The sequence below is a fragment of the Heteronotia binoei genome, chromosome 9, assembly GCF_032191835.1.
Source record: "Heteronotia binoei isolate CCM8104 ecotype False Entrance Well chromosome 9, APGP_CSIRO_Hbin_v1, whole genome shotgun sequence".
NCBI classification, from domain to species: domain Eukaryota; kingdom Metazoa; phylum Chordata; class Lepidosauria; order Squamata; family Gekkonidae; genus Heteronotia; species Heteronotia binoei.
Window position 1 is genome coordinate 8,673,304 of NC_083231.1, and position 18,658 is coordinate 8,691,961.

Sequence of the window (18,658 nt, forward strand, 5' to 3'; positions counted from 1 at the left end):
ATTTAAGCACTGCAGATTTTTTTAAAAAATTAAGTCATTTCTCTACAGTCAATGCAACGAAGCTCCAGTTCTGTACTACATAAGAACAAAGAATGAACCACAGAAAACCCAAGGAGTAAAGATTTTATACAATGCCCACTTTGCTTTATACGTTGAGAACAAGGGAATTCTTTGTTGGGCAATAAGGGAACCAGCACTTGCGGCTGTAAACAAGCTAAAGAACCGAAGGTCTTCAGTTTCCACACCTTCACACAAGGTTAATTTTCCGGCATGATGAGGAGATCAATAGAGCAGTGCTTTGCAGCCATCTGGCTCAGTTCCCAGTCGCTCTAGTTTAGAAGCCACCTGAAGATTTTAAAACCCCTTCACTACAAGGTATTTTTCTATATAGAAAAAGAAAAATATTCTGTATGGAGTTGCCTTCAGGAACTTACCCTAGCTTTGGATTGTTTTAGGGGCTTACTTAGCCAAGAAAATTTAAAATTAATTCATTTAGATCTTCACTAGACTCCCCCCCCCCCCATTACATCTCTTGGTTGCGATACAGACTATGAAGAAATGCCTTTTTCTCTCCTGGGAGGCTGGGAATGAACCAAACCTCCCTTTTGTGTTTTAACAGGTTTTGTTCCTCTGGGCTGGGAACAAGCAGAGGGGGACTCAGTGCAATGGCCTTCTAGCTTACCTGTATAAAGGTAAAGGCAGTCCCCTGTGCAAGCAACAGTCGTTTCCGACTCTGGGGTGATGTCGCATCATGACATTTTCATGGCAGACTTTTTAATGGGGTGGTTTGCCATTGCCTTCCCCAGTCATCTCCACTTTCCCCCCAGCAAGCTGGGTACTCATTTGACCGACCTCGGAAGGATGGAAGGCACTACTCTGCACCACGGGGCTTATCTATATACAGAATAATAATAGATTTAGCTAGAGATAATAGTCCCTCTTCCCCCTTTTCCAAGCACGGAACAGAGTTTGGATAACTTTAGGTCAGGACAGCCCCAGGGATAATATCCGGGAAGGGGCTGAAGAAAATGCTTTGACCTGGTCAGGTCAGTGGGGTGGAGAAACAGAAATGACAAAATCTCTTTGCAAAAGGAAGGCAGCCTCTTTTCCTCGGATGCTGAGGACATGGCATGCAGATGTCTCCTCTGGGAAAGCAGCCCTCTTTGACCAAGTGCTTGCCCAGACAGCTACAAACAGCTGCAAGGTAAGGGAAACTCTGCACAGATTTCTAACACCCTAAGCTTAAGGAGCCTGTCTCATTTTAACATCTGACAGGGCATGGACAGTGAGAGCGACAGAGGATTTACAGCTTTACCCAGTTCTTTTGTTTCCCTTGCTCAAATCTGGTGCAATGCTTAAAGCATGCTTGCAATCATTTTCTTTTTAATAAATACTACATAACTTAAGGTGCTGAGAGTGGTTCTCACACAGATCTCTTATCATCTCAAACCCAGTATTTTAAAACGAATGCCAGGAGGGGGAAGGCAGCCATTCCTCTAGGAGCACTAAAGGCAGTAAACAGTCTCCATGGTGACCAGGTGCTGGGCAGCGGACGACACAGAGGCAAGGCCACAGAGCTTGTAAGGGAAACTGGGAGTCCTGATCCTCCCAGTAAGAAATCCCTACAATGATCAGGTGATGGTAGCCTATCCTAGAGAGAAGCCCCCCTCCAAGGAGTTTGGAAGACCTAGGCAGGCAAAGCAGAAAAGAGCCTGCAGGCCAGAGCAGGGACGTTCTGCTACGAAGATGTTAAAACACAGCAAGAGAGTCAGTATTTCAGCAGTTCAGTCAACATTGCAGTTCTACACTACTTTAGTGAAGACTCAAAGAACATATTCTCTCTCTCTCTAGATAGGATATATCCATACAGTCTTTCAGATCATGTGCCAAATCTCAAGTCAACAAATGATGAAGAAAATCCATTTTTTTCTGTGTTTATTTGTACAAGTATTTTGTGCAGCTTTAATCTGTGCAAACATTTTGTCAACTATTAACATTGCCAATATCATACAAAGTGTTTAAGTTAGCTTTTCCAAGATGTAACAATATGCATTTTAGCAGCCAGAAGCAATGCAGTCACTAATCCCTTGTAAAACTCTGGGACATACGGGTTCACTGCAGTTACAGAATGAGACATTTTAAAAGTATTCCCCCCCCCCCCCAATATAACCAATTATCCTACCCTAGAACTTTCGCACATTCAGACAAGACCACCAGTCATGCCGACAAAAGCTGCTTTTCTGAATTTCTTCCAATACGTTTTTAAATTTAGTAGGAGCATTATGATGGATTTTATCTTGGATTAAGTGTCATCTAGTACATATGTTGTATATTGTTGCTCTTGTGTCTATGGAGGTAGTTTTGAAAGGTGATCTAGAACAGGGGTCCCCAACCCCCGGGCCGGGGAACACTACCAGGCTGCGAAGCCTGGCGGCACACCACCACCACAGAGTTTAGCTTCATCACCCCACTGCCGCTGCCCTCCCTTTCTCCCTGGTGCTGCAATGCAGTGCGACACTCCGTCGTTTCCCTCCCTCCCCCCTCCCTCCGATTGCGCCGAGCTGAAACTGGGCCTTACCAGTTTTGATGGGGCCAGCGCACCATCTAACACTTTGAAGTACACACGAGAAAATGCTTCTCCCCCCCTCCTTCCTGGAACCGGAAGCGAGGGGGGAGAAGCATTCTCTCGCGCATACTTCAAAGTGTTAAGATGGCATGCTGGCCCCATTGAAACTGGTAAGGTTCGGTTTCGACTCTGCTCTGCTCAATCTGGGGTGGGGGGGGAGGACGACGACGGAGCACTGCACTGCATTGCAGCGCCGGGGAGAGGGGGAAGGCGGCAGGAGGGGGGACTCAAGCCTCATCATGCAGGGTGGGGGGCAACGGAGGTAAACTCCGATGGGCTGCTTCTTCAGTGGGTTGCCCACCGCTGCAGAAGGGCGGCGAGGCTGTGCGGCCCCACGAGGGGAGGGGGGCAGGGCAGTGAGGCTGCATGGCATGGGGGCGGCGGCAAAGCTGCGCAGCGCCACAGGGGGCAGGGGGAAATTCGGTGCCCCCACCCTGCCGGCCCTGGGGCCATGGTGGGCGGGCCAGTCCTGGTGCCAGTCGCTGGTACCAAGAAGGTTGGGGACCACTGATCTAGAACATAGCTTAGTCCATATACATAAGTACATGTATAACCTTCTAACTCTTTTTTCTAGCTATTCTACCATAATTTTACAAAGGATGGCTCTCTTAACTTCTGCAAACCAAAGCAAAATGAAATTATTCAGAATCCCAGCTAGCTGACAACATAAACCTTCTTCAGAAACATACAACAACCACACTGGTTTTAGTACTGGTTTTAAACTAGAGAGCCCCATGGCGCAGAGTGGTAAAGCTGCAGTACTGCAGTCCAAACTCTCTGCTCACGACCCGAGTTCGATCCCGGCGAAAGCTGGGTTCAGGTAGCTAGCTCCAGGTTGACTCAGCCTTCCATCCTTCAGAGGTCGGTAAAATGAGTACCCAGCTGGCTGAGGGTAAAGTGTAGATGACTGGCGAAGGCAATGGCAAACCACCCCATAAAACAGTCTGCTGTGAAAACATTGTGATGCGACATCACCCCAGAGTCGAAAACGACTGGTGCTTGCACAGGGGACTACCTTTACCTTTACTTAAACTAGAAAACTCTACATATTGTGACCACTGCACACTTAAGAAAAGGCACTTTCCCTCTGTGTTTCAGGATGACTGCTGTATTTAACGGAGTGCATGAAACCAGCATCCCCCAAGGCATGTAGAAACAGAATGGGGTCAGTGTTTCCCAACAGTGAAAACTCCTTCCCCTTGGCAATTATTAAAATCCAAGCATCGTTAGGATCTGCTACAAGCAGCCTATCCGGGTAAGTGTTTAATAATGGCATACTGATACTAAATGTTTATTTTGACCGGTAAGCTTTTCAGAAAATTGTTCTTTCAGCTAATTTTAGATGCATTGTAATTTGTAAGACAAAACCCATCATGCTTTTGGAAGGAGCTTATAAAAGCTTCCATTTGGTCTCCACAGTAGCAAACAAGAGTCACAAGGATCCAAGGAGGGCTTTTGCATATAAGAAGCTGTAAGGTCTCTGCCTACGGGGTATAATTCAAGATTTAAAATATGAAACTGCATCCTATTTCACTGTTCTGCGAGTATATCCCAACAATTACATAATCACGCTGCTTGATAAGAAGAACAATTCTACTGAGCTTAAAAAAGCAGGAGGACGCACAGCAAGCTGTGGATCAAGCCTAGGCAATCTTTTTGAATGAAATGCCTCAAACTCTTCAAGTCTTACCTGTTGGATATGCTGGTGTGCAGACAAGTTAAAGTAGGTGAGGGGAAGATAAGGGGGTTTTGCTTGCTTCAAGCCAGCTGAGCCCCAATGACAATGCAGCACCTCAGGGGCTTGCCTCAGTCATCTGGCCGCAGAACCGGCCCTGAATGCCAACCAAACTAGTCTGGCAGGCTGCAGTCCAGCACACACACGCTAAGGCTTGCAGGCTGCCCGAGCCTCCTGTAGACACTGACCAAACCACAAGTTCTGCTGAGTTACCTTCTAAAAGCAACCAGTAAATTTCAAATGAACAATGGATCCACATTTTAAATAGCTACAGTTTTATCACAGTTGTGTCTTTACTTTCAAATATATATACTGCTTCTTCAGTTTTTACAAGGCAAGCTTTATCATATTTTCTTCTGCAGGAAACCAATGTGTATGCTAACACAGAGAAAAATTACAGCCCTCTGCCCCTTTTGCAATTTTTCTTCCAACGGGAGTTTCTGAAAAATCCACTGTGGATATTCAAATACATGCAAAACTGGATAACAACTACATTATCTGTATTAGGATTTAATGCAGGAGGAACAAGGACAAGTTACTCATTCTGCCAGATTATATTCCACATAAACAAAAATATTTCATATAGCACAGAACTATTTATACACATTAAAAAGTTCCATCCAGTTAATGCACCAAGACAGACAAGGATACAAGCCTACTTAAAAACCAGTCGAAGTCCTCCTTGAACACCCTTGCTTATTCAGTTTCATCTAATAAAGATTATTCACAGTAAGCACACTAAGATGTTCTAGAGAACTAACAATCCTTGAGTGCCAGTGTGGTGCAATGGGTTGAGTGTCAGACTAGGGCCCAGTAGAACCAGATTCAAATCCCCACTCCACTGTAGAAACTGGCTAGGTGACCTTGGGATAGTTACAAACTCCCAGCCTCACAGGGACGAGAAGAGAAGGATGTCATGCTGCTTTGGATTCCCACTGGGTGGAAAGGTAGGGTATAAACAAACTTAATAATAAGTTGCTTGAACACAGGGAAACAATTCATGGCTAACAATTCTATCTTTCCCATGGCAAGTGACTCTCCAGGATGTGGAGCTCCAAAGCCAACGGATGCTGCATAAGTTTAAGAGACACAAACCCACAGAGTCCTTTTCTCTGGCAGGCCTCTCCTGCTGCTCAAGGATGGTTCTCTGCATAAAGTAAGTAAGTTTAGGCTGCACCTTCAAAGAACGACAATTCCTCATAGGCGTTCTGTTATGGAACGACAAACCTGTTCTGCGCTAAGTTCAACCACAGTTTCATGAGAGAGCAGCAGCCATTGTGGTATCTTGGTGTATTTGAGGATGAACAAATGAGCAACAGGAAAAACACCTGATATCACAACCTGTAGCACTATGCTCCTTTGAAATAAACTGACTGCCATTAGATACCACTCAGTACACAGAGGAAATATACACGATCAGTCTTGGGACAGCAAAGGCAAGAAGCTTGCTAAGAAACAATGATTCAAAAGTCGCTTATTCTTCAAAGCGTTGGGTTTCCCTGTAGACAGCCCTTGCCTAATGACTCAGATTCTGCCCCTCAAGACATTTAAAAGAAAATCCTCCTCAAATGTATAACAAATCTTAGCCTTTTAAGCAACCATTAAAAGTTAGCTTTCAAAGAACACCCTGAGAGCTCTCATAAGGAAAATACGGCATACATAAAAGTATCAGTGGGACATTTCAGATTACTTATGTTAGTCCATGTAGTTCTTTTGACTGAAGCTGCCTAATGCCTGCCGTAAACCCACTTTGTCAGTACGTGCCGTAATACAGCAAAAACACTGGTTAATCAGAGGCCAGTTGCATAAGTACTAGCAGAGTAAATTAGAGCCAGGATTCTATCTGCAGGTGTGAATAATCTTTTTTCCCCACATTTATTCTTCAGATAACGCCTACAGGCATTTTTGGAAGAAACAAATATGTATTTATTTATTTATTTTATTCGATTTATATCCCGCCCTACCCCACCGAGGTGGGCTCAGGGCGGCTTACAACATAAAAACCAACAGAATCCATTTAAATACATTCATGATAGATTAATAATTATAATTATACAATAAAATATATAAAATACATATAGAATACATAAAAACACATAAAAAATATTTTATCAGCAGCCTTTCTACCTTACAGAAATCAAGCTTAGAATTCAAACAGCCTACAATGTAAATAGCTTACAATGTAAACATCTGCCCTACTCATTTTAGTCCACCTTTAGGCTGAGATTTGGAGCAGAACAGCGCACTTCAGGCCCCAGCTGACAATCTCTGATTACTGTTGTATAAAGGTAATGTAACGCTGCTGATAATATTAAGTCCCGGGGCTTTTTTTTGGAGCAGCAACTCCTTTGCGCATTAAGCCACATACCCCTGATGTAGTCAGTCCTCCAAGAGCTTATAGGGCCTACTGTAAGTTCTTAGAGGATTGGTTACATCAGGGGTGTGTGGCCTTAAATGCAAAGGAGTTCCTGTTACAAAAAAAGCCCTGCTAAGACCTATCAATGGCATTTGACGTCAACCATGATAGTCTTGTGGATCAGCTGCAGTCAACGCTCGGGATAAAAGGGAAGTTCTTGTTGGAAACAAAGAGTTAACACAGGAAAGGCAGAGTCAACTAGCTGTGATCCAATGCAGTGAGTTCCTCAATGGTTCATTTTATTCCCAGCGCTCTTTAATTTCAGGATCATCAGGAGCTTGGAATGGGTGATCACTAATATGCTGATAATGTCCAGCTTTATATCTTTTTATCCAAGACTCCAGAGGCATGCTGCTAAGATCATTGTCTCAAAGCTACACAAAAGTAACTCCCTCAGCGGGGAGGACAGGATAAAAGTGGAATTAAATACATAAATAAACTAACAAACTCACACTTAATCCAGACAAGATAGAGGTAATGCCAGTTGAGAAGGTAGAATGTTTGGCTGGTGCTAATTTACCAGCAATGTTTTCTGCAGCAGATCAAGAGTTTATGGGTGCTTTTGGACCTGTTGGAAACAACAGGTAAGCTTCATTGTTTGATACTGATGACCAATCCTGTGAAAGGGGATTAGATAGCCATGTTAAGCAAGTTGGTGCTGTTGCTAGGATTACTTTCTTTCAATTACATCTAGCTTGTAAACTGTCCCCTGGCTGAACTGATCCATGCTACCATTGCCTCCACACTGGACTATTATAACGTGCTCTACACAGAGTTGCCTTTGAAGGCATCTCAGAAGGTATCAAATCAGAAGGTACCATCTCACTGGTATCAAAAGTGGTTCCTGTTTGGGATCAGCAGCTCTAAACACATAATGCTGCATCAACTGTGCTGGCTACCTATCTGTTTCCAGGCTTAGTCCAAAGTGCTCCTAAGAGCCCTTCATACTTATTGAACCACATCTCCCAGTAAACTCCACTGAGCCAGTTACGTTCTTCACCAGGCCTCTTCCTTAAGGTGCCCTCACTTAGGATTGTCTTAATGGCTACACAGAGATCATAGGGCTTTTCCATGGTGGGCTCAGTCCTTTTTGGTGAGTGGGGATGGTGCCTTCACTTACTAAATTTAGCAAGGCATACAAGGCAGTATTATTCTCAAGAGGATCTGGTGGAGGATGAATTGGTCCAGCAGACTTGACGGAGAGTTTGCTGATTCTGTGTGAGTGTTTTTCATTCTTAAACTTTATGTCCCCACAACCAGGTTACTGCATTACTCACCAACTTGAGTCCAAAGAGATCAGGCATGATAGAAACATTTTAAAATTAATTAAACAGCTAACATCTCTCAATATTTAAAAATCCTCCACAGCTGAAAAGTTCACCTGCTGATGACCTTACAACCGCTTCCTGTTACAACAAACACAAAAAGGAGTCTTGTAGTACCTTAAAGACTAGAAGATTTATTGCAGTGTAAGTTTAAATGAGCTACAGCCCACTTTGTCTGATTACCAACTTTATGCTTCAATAAATCTATTCACCTTTAAGGTGACACAAAACTTTGTTTTTAGCTTACTGTCAACTACACTCAGCTGCAGCTATCCAATTCTTTACCTCCTAAAGAACAAATTATTTAATTCCTTTGGTTTTCATTTCCGTGTTTCATTCAGGGATAATACACCCTTTGTCTATACATTGCCAGATGCCGTGAAATCCCAAGTGACTAGTACTAACCAATCTCCTTATGGATTCCCCGTGTTTTTTTTTAAACGAGAGGTTTCACTTAATTAAACCATCTTTCAGTCTGCCCTATCACAAATCTCAGTGAACTGAGATTCCACTCAATTTGTAATTGTGTGTTCTAACAGAAAGCCAAAAAAGCAAATTTCACACCACCGCCACAGTAATCCATCCCTAACAATGATAATTTGCGATGCTATTGAAAGATCCTAAGACTGCTGCTCTGGTAAGTCTTGGTTACTTGGCTAAAGGAAGGAAAACATCAGGACCTGAGAGTCTTGGTTACAGAGCAGCAACGAAAAGTATCACTCCATGACCTTGGTTACATGGAATACAGATACGCTCAGCAAACCAGTCTTGATCAATCTAAGAAACCACGACAAGATCGGAGGTGGCAAACTTAAATGCATTGAGGCCAAATCACTGTTGCTCTAGTGGTCAACACAGCACTACACAAGTGTCCACAAGCAAGTTTTAATTGCCTGCCTACCCCACTGAAATTTCTTGGGAGACATACAAGCATCCGGGGGGGGGGGCTAGATTTTTATCCAGTTTACAAAAGCTTTCCCGCCTCCCTTTTTCCAAAGTCAATTCTTACTCTTTATGGGCAACTTGAATATTTACAAATCTAGATCAACATTTACAATGATTATAATACAAGCCTTGCTCTCATCCTAAATTTATGCAAGTTTTCCCTTTTATTCCAAGTGTAGTGGATACATAGGATCTTGGATACCCCAGATTCAAATTCATAATACTGTGCTGCAACTCACTAGATAACTGTAGGCCAGTGACACTGGGTTGGTGCAAGTATAAAGACAAAAGGAAAACCACATGCACCATCTGCATCTCATTGGACAAACAGCTGGATACAAATTAGAACTATTAAAATGTGTTCCAGCTACATCCCAATTACAATAATTTATTTCAAACTACTGGTACAAAATAACAGCAGCATAACATAGTATTAAAATTTTAGCCTTACTTTTTGATACAATGAAGATTTGAGAAAATTAATATAGAGTACATGATTCCTGCTTAACCTTAATATCTAATAGAAACAACACACAGTAGAAATGATACAAGAGTAGTCACTGTGCCACAGTAGCTCAAGGGTTTGGCATGGAGGAACCAAACCTGTACTTGCCGTAGAAGCTCAGTGGGTTCCCGTATAGTGCACTCTGTCTAAGCCTACCTCATGAGGTTGATGTGACGTGTTCACACTGCTCTGAGCTTGTTGGATGAATGGGCAGGATACAAACCTAACAAGTACCTTGAAGCTAAAACTAAGAAATTTGGAATGGAACAAGCACTTTTCTGTGTTGACCTGTGAAATCTGGAGAAAGAATCTCCATGAGAGTAGACTGACGCAATTACTCAGTTAATAAATAATTTTGTGAAAAAATATTCACCAGTTAGTTACCTGTTCACAAAAATGTACACTTTTGCTCCAAAACTAATTCATCACCATAACACTGAATGCCTTAATGTTCTACAGAACTGATATAACTGTTGGTAGGTATGTCATATTGCAAGGATACAGCTAGAGTTCCTGAGCCAGGCAAACTTGGAAACAGATTAAAAATTGAAAAGTGATAATGCTCCAGTCTGGTGTCATGAGCTAAAACTAAAGCAAAACCTATTTTTAATGAGGAACTGTCATCTCAGAATATTGGACTGTGTTGTGCTCAAAACTTTTTCTAAAAAGCAACAAGAGTTTAGTATTCCGAAAGGTGTGGCAATTTTGAAAAAATTGAAAGTGAAAGTATACAGAAGTTGGGCGGGAATTATTCTTTTTAGCTTTCTCTCATGAGCTTGCTATTGTCATACCACTCTCTCTGGAGTCTTTATCACTTCCTTATACAGAGGTGCGCTCTGCAAATCATTGCTGTGTTCATATTATCACCCTTGCACCCCGGTGTACATCCATCTCTTGCACGGAATTCAGGAAAGGTTATATGCACATGATTTCTGCTGTTTTGCTCCTGAAATCCCCTTTTCCTTGCAGAAAGTCCATAAAAATAGCAAAGAATCAGTGAAAAGACAGGTATGTAGGGCAAGGATGAAAGATATGTTTGTTAACAAAAGTAAGTCGGATTCACTTAGAATGATTCTACCAAATTAACAGTCTTGTATATACTAATCACAACAAGCTGTAAATAAACAGACTTCACAAGATTTCTTTAAATTAAACATGTTGCACATATATTTGACAAAAATATCATGAAGCAATAGAACACACACACCTGACTTCATATTCACACACAACTTTCTAATTTTTAAGAATCCAAAGCTATGAGCCATTGCTATTCAATACTGAAAACAGTACTCCCAATTTATAGTCATAAACAAGAGACACACTGAATTCAGAACTACAGTTCTCAAACTTTTGAGATGAGAAATACTTCTAAACTTACTTTGCAAGTGGGTTCTGAATGCACAGTATATTCTTAATACCACTGCTCTATGTTCATTGACTAAATCTACACTCAGACAACAGAATACATGGATTGAACTTTCCACAGCATTCTAACATTAGAACCCTAAACAAAGTCCTTAAGGAACAAATATTGCTTTTTAAAAAGAAAAGGCAGTAACATGCCATCACCAAAGATAAAAGAGACGGTCTTATTTCAACAATGATGTGAGATTACAGAAAGTAATGAACTATAAAACAAAGCAAGCAGCGTGTTATTTTATCAGAGTGCAATTAAAGCAAAAACAACCTGCTGACAGATGCAACCAAGTAAATCTTCTGGAATTAAGTGCCACATTAATATGCCAGATATTTCCATGCATGTTTTGAATTAAAGCATAAAGCGGCAAGCAAGGCCATGTTAATTCTTCTTTGTGACATTTGGAAACCAGTGATCTTTATAAGATAAACTGCTGCCCTTTCACCAACAAGAATTTAGTTTTGTGTTGTCTAAGGGAAACCTCATACTTCAACGGCTAATTCCACCCCCAAACTCAATGCATTTAGTCGCCAGCTGAAGAAATAAACCCAACCTAGCAAATTAAGTAAAACATTTCTGATAACCCAAAACAAGGACTGAGAACTGTCCAAGCTGCATCAAGATGTGATACAAACCACAAGGCTAACTGCTGTGATTCAAGTAGGCCCTTTACAAAGAAAACTGAGGTAAGTTCTTCAAGTTGATTTAGCGTGGTGTTGCTCAGTACCCATACAACAACCACTGCAATCCAAAGCCTGACTCACAGGGTGCAGCAGATTCAATGTCTATAAAGACACCTGCCTTCTGGCCCACACAGTTTTGAGGAAACACCTTAGGTACTGAACCATCACCATAGTGCTTGGAGAAACCTGGGAGAGCAAGTTATATAACACAATACACTGGCCACTTTAACCATGTAATCATGCGGCTAGCACAACATCTCTCATCTGAAAGAGTTGTACCTTATTGCAGACACTGGCACGCATAATTACCAAGCACTGAATTATTTGTGCTGATCTTCCTCTAAAGGGGGGTAAGGGGGGGACAACATCGACTCCACCCTCCCCAGAAAGCACTGTGGGCACAAACTGCTTTCCCGAGTTCCTCTTGCCTCTCCAATGTGAAGGAGGGGCATCGCTCCATCCGCTCCAGAAGGCAATTCTGCAAGCAACGTCACATTAACCGTGCCACAGTAACTCCACACAGGACTGGGCAGCAAGCCACCTGCATGCAAACCGGGACTGGCAGCTACTACTATAACCCAACTCACACTGATGCGGAATACCCAAGGAAGTTGGCCTTCAGATGGGACCAAGGTGTCGCAAACAATGTTCCCTCTAAGCTGTGGCGTCTTGTGAGCAAAAATTCTACTTTGTGAGCTACCGGCATTCAAGTGGTGAGCGAGTGATTTGGCTACTGTGTAAATTAGTTTGCTCTGCGGTCATCCTTCCTGAGCTAAGATGAAAATGTGTGAGCCGGAGACTAAAAAAACTGTGAGCTGACTCACACCAACTCAGCATAGAGGGAACACTGGTCACCACCAACAATATCCCGTCTAAGCTGCAGACCTGTGAGCAAAAATTCCACTTTGTGACCTCCTGGCATTCAAGTTGTGAGCAAGTGATTTGGTTGCCGCGTAAATTAGTTTGCTCTGGGGCCATCCTTTCTGAGCTAAGACGAAAACGCATGAGCCCAAGACTAAAAAAACCTGTGAACTGGCCCACACCAACTCAGCTTAGAGGGAACACTAGTCACCATCAACGTTCCCTCTAAGCTGCAGAGTTTTGTGAGCAAAAATTCTACTTTGTGAGCTACAGGCATTAAAGCTGTGAGCTACTGAATAAATTATTGCGCTCTGTGGTCATCTTTCCTGAGACAAGACAAAAAGGTGTGAGCTGGAGACTAAAAATCTGTGAGCTGGCTCACGCTAACTCAGCTTAGAGGGAAGACCGGTCAGCAACAATGTTCCCTCTAAGCAGCAGAATCTTGAGAGCAAAAATTTTGTTTTGAGCTGCCAGCATTAAAGTTGTGAGCTACGGCATAACTTAGTGTGCTCTGGGGTCATCCTTCCTGAGCTAAGACAAAAAGGTGTGAGCTGGAGGCTAAAAATTTGTGAGCTGGCTCACGCTAACTCAGCTTAAAGGGAAGACCTGTCAGCAACAATGTTCCCTCTAAGCTGCAGAATCTTGTGAGCAAAAATTCTACTTTGAGCTGCTGTGAGCTACGGCATAACTCAGTGTGCTCTGGGGTCATCCTTCCTGAGCGAAAACAAAAAGGTGTGGTCTGGAGGCTAAAAATCTGTGAGCTGGCTCATGATAGCTCAGCTTGGAGGGAAGACCAGTCAGCAACAATGTTCCCTCTAAGCTGCAGAATCTTGTGAGCAAAAATTTTGCTTTGAGCTGCCGGCATTAAAGTTGTGAGCTACGGCACAACTTAGTGTGCTCTGGGGTCATCCTTTCTGAGCGAAGACAAAAAGGTGTGAGCCGGGGGCTAAAACCCTGTGAGCTGGCTCAAGCCCACTCAGCTTAGAGGGAACACTAGTCACCATCAACGTTCGCACTAAGCTGCAGAGTCTTGTGAGCAAAAATTCTACTTTGAGCTGCTGTGAGCTACGGCATAACTCAGTGTGCTCTGGGGTCATCTTTCCTGAGCCAAGACAAAAAGGTGTGATCCGGAGGCTAAAAATCTGTGAGCTGGCTGATGCTAGCTCAGCTTGGAGGGAAGACTGGTCAGCAACAATGTTCCCACTAAGTGGCAGAATCTTGTGAGCAAAAATTTTGCTTTGAGCTGCCAGCATTAAAGTTGTGAGCTACGGCATAACTTAGTGTGCTCTGGGGTCACCCTTCCTGAGCGAGGACAAAAAGGTGTGAGCCGGAGGCTAAAACCCTGTGAGCTGGCTCATGCTAACTCAGCTTAAAGGGAAGACCCGTCAGCAACAATGTTCCCTCTAAGCTGCAGAATCTTGTGAGCAAAAATTCTACTTTGAGCTGCTGTAAGCTACGGCATAACTCAGTGTGCTCTGGGGTCATCCTTCCTGAGCTAAGACAAAAAGGTGTGAGCCGGAGACTAAAACCCTGTGAGCTGGCTCGCGCTAACTCAGCTTAAAGGGAAGACCAGTCAGCAACAACGTTCCCTCTAAGGTGCAGAATCTTGCGAGCAAAAATTCTACTTTGAGCTGCTGTGAGCTACGGCACAACTCAGTGTGCTCTGGAGTCACCCTTCCTGAGCGAGGACAAAAAGGTGTGAGCCGGAGACTAAAACCCTGTGAGCTGGCTCGCGCTAACTCAGCTTACAGGGAAGACCCGTCAGCAACAATGTTCCCTCTAAACTGCAGAGTCTCTTGTGAGCAAAAATTCTACTTAGAGCTGCTGTGAGCTACGGCACAACTCAGTGTGCTCTGGGGTCACCCTTCCGGAGCGAGGACAAAAAGGTGTGAGCCGGAGGCTAAAACCCTGTGAGCTGGCTCGCGCTAACTCAGCTTAAAGGGAAGACCTGTCAGCAACAATGTTCCCTCTAAGCTGCAGAATCTTGTGAGCAAAAATTTTGCTTTGAGCTGCCGGCATTAAAGTTGTGAGCTACGGCACAACTTAGTGTGCTCTGGGGTCATCCTTCCTGAGCGAAGACAAAAAGGTGTGAGCCGGAGGCTAAAACCCTGTGAGCTGGCTCACGCCCACTCAGCTTAGAGGGAACACTAGTCACCATCAGCGTTCCCTCTAAGCTGCAGAGTCTTGCGAGCAAAAATTCTACTTTGAGCTGCTGTGAGCTACGGCACAACTCAGCGTGCTCTGGGGTCACCCTTCCTGAGCGAGGACAAAACGGTGTGAGCTGGCTCACGCCCACTCAGCTTAGAGGGAAGACCAGTCAGCAACAATGTTCCCTCTAAGCTGCAGAATCTTGCGAGCAAAAATTCTACTTAGAGCTGCTGTGAGCTACGGCACAACTCAGCGTGCTCTGGGGTCACCCTTCCTGAGCGAGGACAAAAAGGTGTGAGCCGGAGGCTAAAACCCTGTGAGCTGGCTCACGCCCACTCAGCTTAGAGGGAACACTAGTCACCATCAGCGTTCCCTCTAAGCTGCAGAGTCTTGCGAGCAAAAATTCTACTTAGAGCTGCTGTGAGCTACGGCACAACTCAGTGTGCTCTGGGGTCACCCTTCCTGAGCGAGGACAAAACGGTGTGAGCTGGCTCACGCCCACTCAGCTTAGAGGGAAGCCCGGCCACCCAGTCTCCTCCTCGCCCGGCCAGCCTCTGTGGAAGCGGCCGCTCAGGGCCAGCGCCGTCAGGCCAACGTCAACCGCGGGACGAGGCAGCTTCTCCGGGGCGCCGCTCAGGAGGGGAACCCGCCACTCCTCCGCACTCCGCCGGAAGCGTCTCCCCCGCCGCAGCCCCGCTCGAGGACCCGGCGACGCCAAGCCCCCCCCCCCAGAGCCGGTCCCCCGAGGGAAGGAGCCGGGGAAGCCCGGGGAGAAGGGGAGCCGCTCCTCAGAGCCGGAGCTGCCGGGCCTCGGGAGAAGGGGGGCGGCCCGGGTGGGCCCGCGAGGCGCGGCAGGAGGCGGCCCTGACGGGACCGGAGCGCGAACCCCCCCAGCACTTACCCTGTCACAACAGGCGCCATCTTCCACAAACTCTCGCCAAAACTCCTACTCTCGCGAGAGCGGGCCAGGGCGGCCGCCGCAGGCGCGCGCCGGGGAATAAGGGCGCGCGCGCGCGCGGTCCCCACCGCTTTTCTCCCTCTCCGACGGTCGGCACCGCGCAAGCGCCAGGATAACCCTTCCCCTCTCTTGTGTAGAAGGGCGGGGCTTGAGGTAGTCTTGCCCCGCCCACTCGCTCGCTTTGAACACACGCGCGCCTTATCTCGCTTCCTCCCCCTTCTCCAGTCTCTAGCGTCAGACACAACAGGCGTGGGAACCGATTGTCTGAGCCTCGCGAGAGTTCTCCGCCTAGTGGCAGCGATAGGCGGCTAGTATCGCGAGAGGGAGATGGAGGGGGCGGCGAGGAAGGGATTCTCCTTTCTGCTCGTCCGACTGGGCGCTGAGGATTCCGTGGGGAACGTACCATTCTGACGCAGGGCAAGGGGGGGGGGAAGTGGATACTAGGCGCTGTTCTCAGACTCCCATTCAGAGGAAAACGAACAGCGGGTCGTTTTAAATAGAAATCGGAGGAGAAGAGCTGTCCGGGGTGGAGGAAGCGGCGGGAAAGCAAACGAAAATCAAAGATAATTGCCTTTACAGGAAATTATCCCCCCCCCCATGCTTATCTTTTCGGACTCCCGCTCGTTCTATTGTGCTGTCATTGCGTTTCCCTGAACTGTCAACGACTTGGAGAAGCAATTAATAAATGCTTCGCACTCTTAAACCCTTTTCAACTCCATCTGGGGTTTTTTTGGGGGGGAGGGAAAGAGAAAGCCTAAACAAGCATTAAACTTGTGGCGACCGTTTGCAAAAGTTAGTCCTCCAATGTAAACCGCGCTGCGTCCGATCTGCCACTAAAACAGAAGGGCTTTAAAAGCGGCGCGCCTGTGCGATGCTTTCCCGGGGGTAAACATCGAACAGGGAGGGCCGAGCTTCTAAATCATTGGCTGCGATCACACACACTATATAATGCACTTTCAATCCGCTTTCAAAGCACTTTCCCACTGGATTTTATTGTGCCAACTGGCAAGATCCAGTGGGAAAGTGCACTGTGTATTGTGTGTGAGCACAGTCAATGTTGGGCTTGCGCGCTCCTTGCCGGATCGGGCCCCAATAAGCGGATATAGTTACTCAGAAGTAGGGGTGCCAGACTCCAGGTGGGGGCTGGAGATCCCCCAGAATTACCACTGGCCTCCACAGATTACAGAGATCAGGTCACCTGGAGCGAACGGTTGCTTTGGAGGATGGACTCTTTGGCATTATACCCTGCTGAGGTCCCTCTTTTCCACAGGCTCCAGCCTCCCCCCCTTCAAAAAAAAAATCTCCAGATATTCCCCAACCCAGAGCTGGCAACCCGACTCAGATGACGGTAGCACCAACATCAGTGACAAAGTGTATTGCCCTAAAGAGGCAATTCTTGATACAGATGTAGACATTTCAGATCCTTCCAAGTCAGGGGTGGTCAAGCTGTAGCTCTTTCACACATACTGTGTGGCTCTCCAAGCCCTCACCACCCCGTTCTCTTTTTAAATCACTTCTCCAAGCCAAAACAGCTTGGAGAAAGCATTTCAAGCTAAAGTTGCTTTCTTTCCACCTCCTCCTCCTATCTCTTTGCCTTCCCTCCTGCAGCTCTCGGACATTCATGTCTTGGGGCTCTCAACCATCTGATACTTATTCTACGTGGCTGTTACATTAAGCAAGTCTGGCCGACAAGTGAACGCGGGAGGGATCGGATCCCTTCAGCCTTGTCCTAAGTTGTGTCCAAACGTCTCATGGAACGAGTGTTACTTATTCCCCAGTGGGCACTTCCTTGGGAGTAGGACCTTCATGAAATCAGTGGGATTTACTTTGTGCGAGCCTTGTGCAAGTGTTGATCGAGGGCACCAAATGCGGCCTTCCCCCTCTCCCCTAGGCAAACACTTCGTTTGCCTGCTCCCCTGCCACCGCCTCCCTCCCTCCCCCACGAGGTCTAGTTCAACACCAGGGAACCCACGGTCGAGGGCCGCGCTCCCAGCTATTAAAGGTACAGGGAGCGTGCCATTCAACCTCCTGGGGGAGAGAGGAGGAGGCGTGGGGGGGTGGAGGCGTGGGGGGAGGAGGCGGGGTGTAGCACCAGTATTGGGGGGGGGCAGTGCGGGGGGTGGTGTGGCACAAGTTTGCCTAGGGCACTATGCACCTTAGGGCCGGCCCTGATCGTATGGGACAGCAAGTAGGCAACACTTTAAATCTTTGCTGAGTCGAAAACGTTCAGAGAAGATGTACAAAAATTTACTCCCAAGAATACAGACCTCGTGGTTGCTGCAGAAGTGTGAAAAGCAGAAAAGCCGCTGCCCTTATTCCCGAAGACACTGCTCTAGGGTTGCCAGCAGGTTTGGTGGCCCTTTAATAGAGGCTAAAGGAGCACGGGGGGGGGGGGGGGGCGGGCTGAACCATTTCACGGCACGGAGGCAGGATTGCCAGCCTCCACGTGGTAGCTGGAGATGTCCTGCTATTACAACTGATCTCTGGGCAACAAAGATCAGTTCACCTGGAGAAAATGGCCACCGTGAAAGATGGACTCTATGACCTTATGCCCCACTGAAGTTGCCAACTGATGGCTGGGAAATTCCTGGAGATTTGGGGGTGGAACCTGGGGATGGGGTTTGGGGAGGGAGGGACCTCAGCAGGGTATAATACCAAAGCCTCTACCATCCAAGTCTGTCATTTCCTCCGGCATAACTTCCCTCTGTAGTTTGGAGAACCAGGACTTTTTTTTAATCGGGAATGCACAGGACCGCAGATCTGGCCGGCTTGGTGTCAGGTTGTCTAATATGCAAATGAGTTCCTGCTGGGCTTTCTCTACAAAAAAAGCCCTACGTGGAGCAGTGGTGATGTCAGGGGTGTGGCTTAATATCCAAATGAGTTCCTGGTGGGCTTTTCCTACAAAAAAAGCCCTGTGGAGAACGCTTGTAATTCCAGGAGATATCCAGGGTCACCCAGCAATTCGCAAGTCTATCCTCAGGGTTGGATCCTTTTCAGTAGCAGGCAGAATATTTCCCCCTTTCTGTTGGAGACACACAC

At 46.0% G+C, this 18,658-nt stretch overlaps 1 protein-coding gene across 1 annotated transcript in view; it reads right to left on the bottom strand.

The window, feature by feature from the left end:
- The window catches only part of RBPJ (recombination signal binding protein for immunoglobulin kappa J region), a 70,369-nt gene extending 54,707 nt beyond the window's left edge, over positions 1-15,662 (bottom strand). The window contains exon 1 of the mRNA XM_060246210.1: positions 15,563-15,662. Coding sequence (XP_060102193.1) covers positions 15,563-15,582 — 20 coding nt within the window. The 5' untranslated portion in view covers positions 15,583-15,662. The remainder of the gene's footprint in view (positions 1-15,562) is intronic.
- Positions 15,663-18,658: the final 2,996 nt, after the last annotated feature.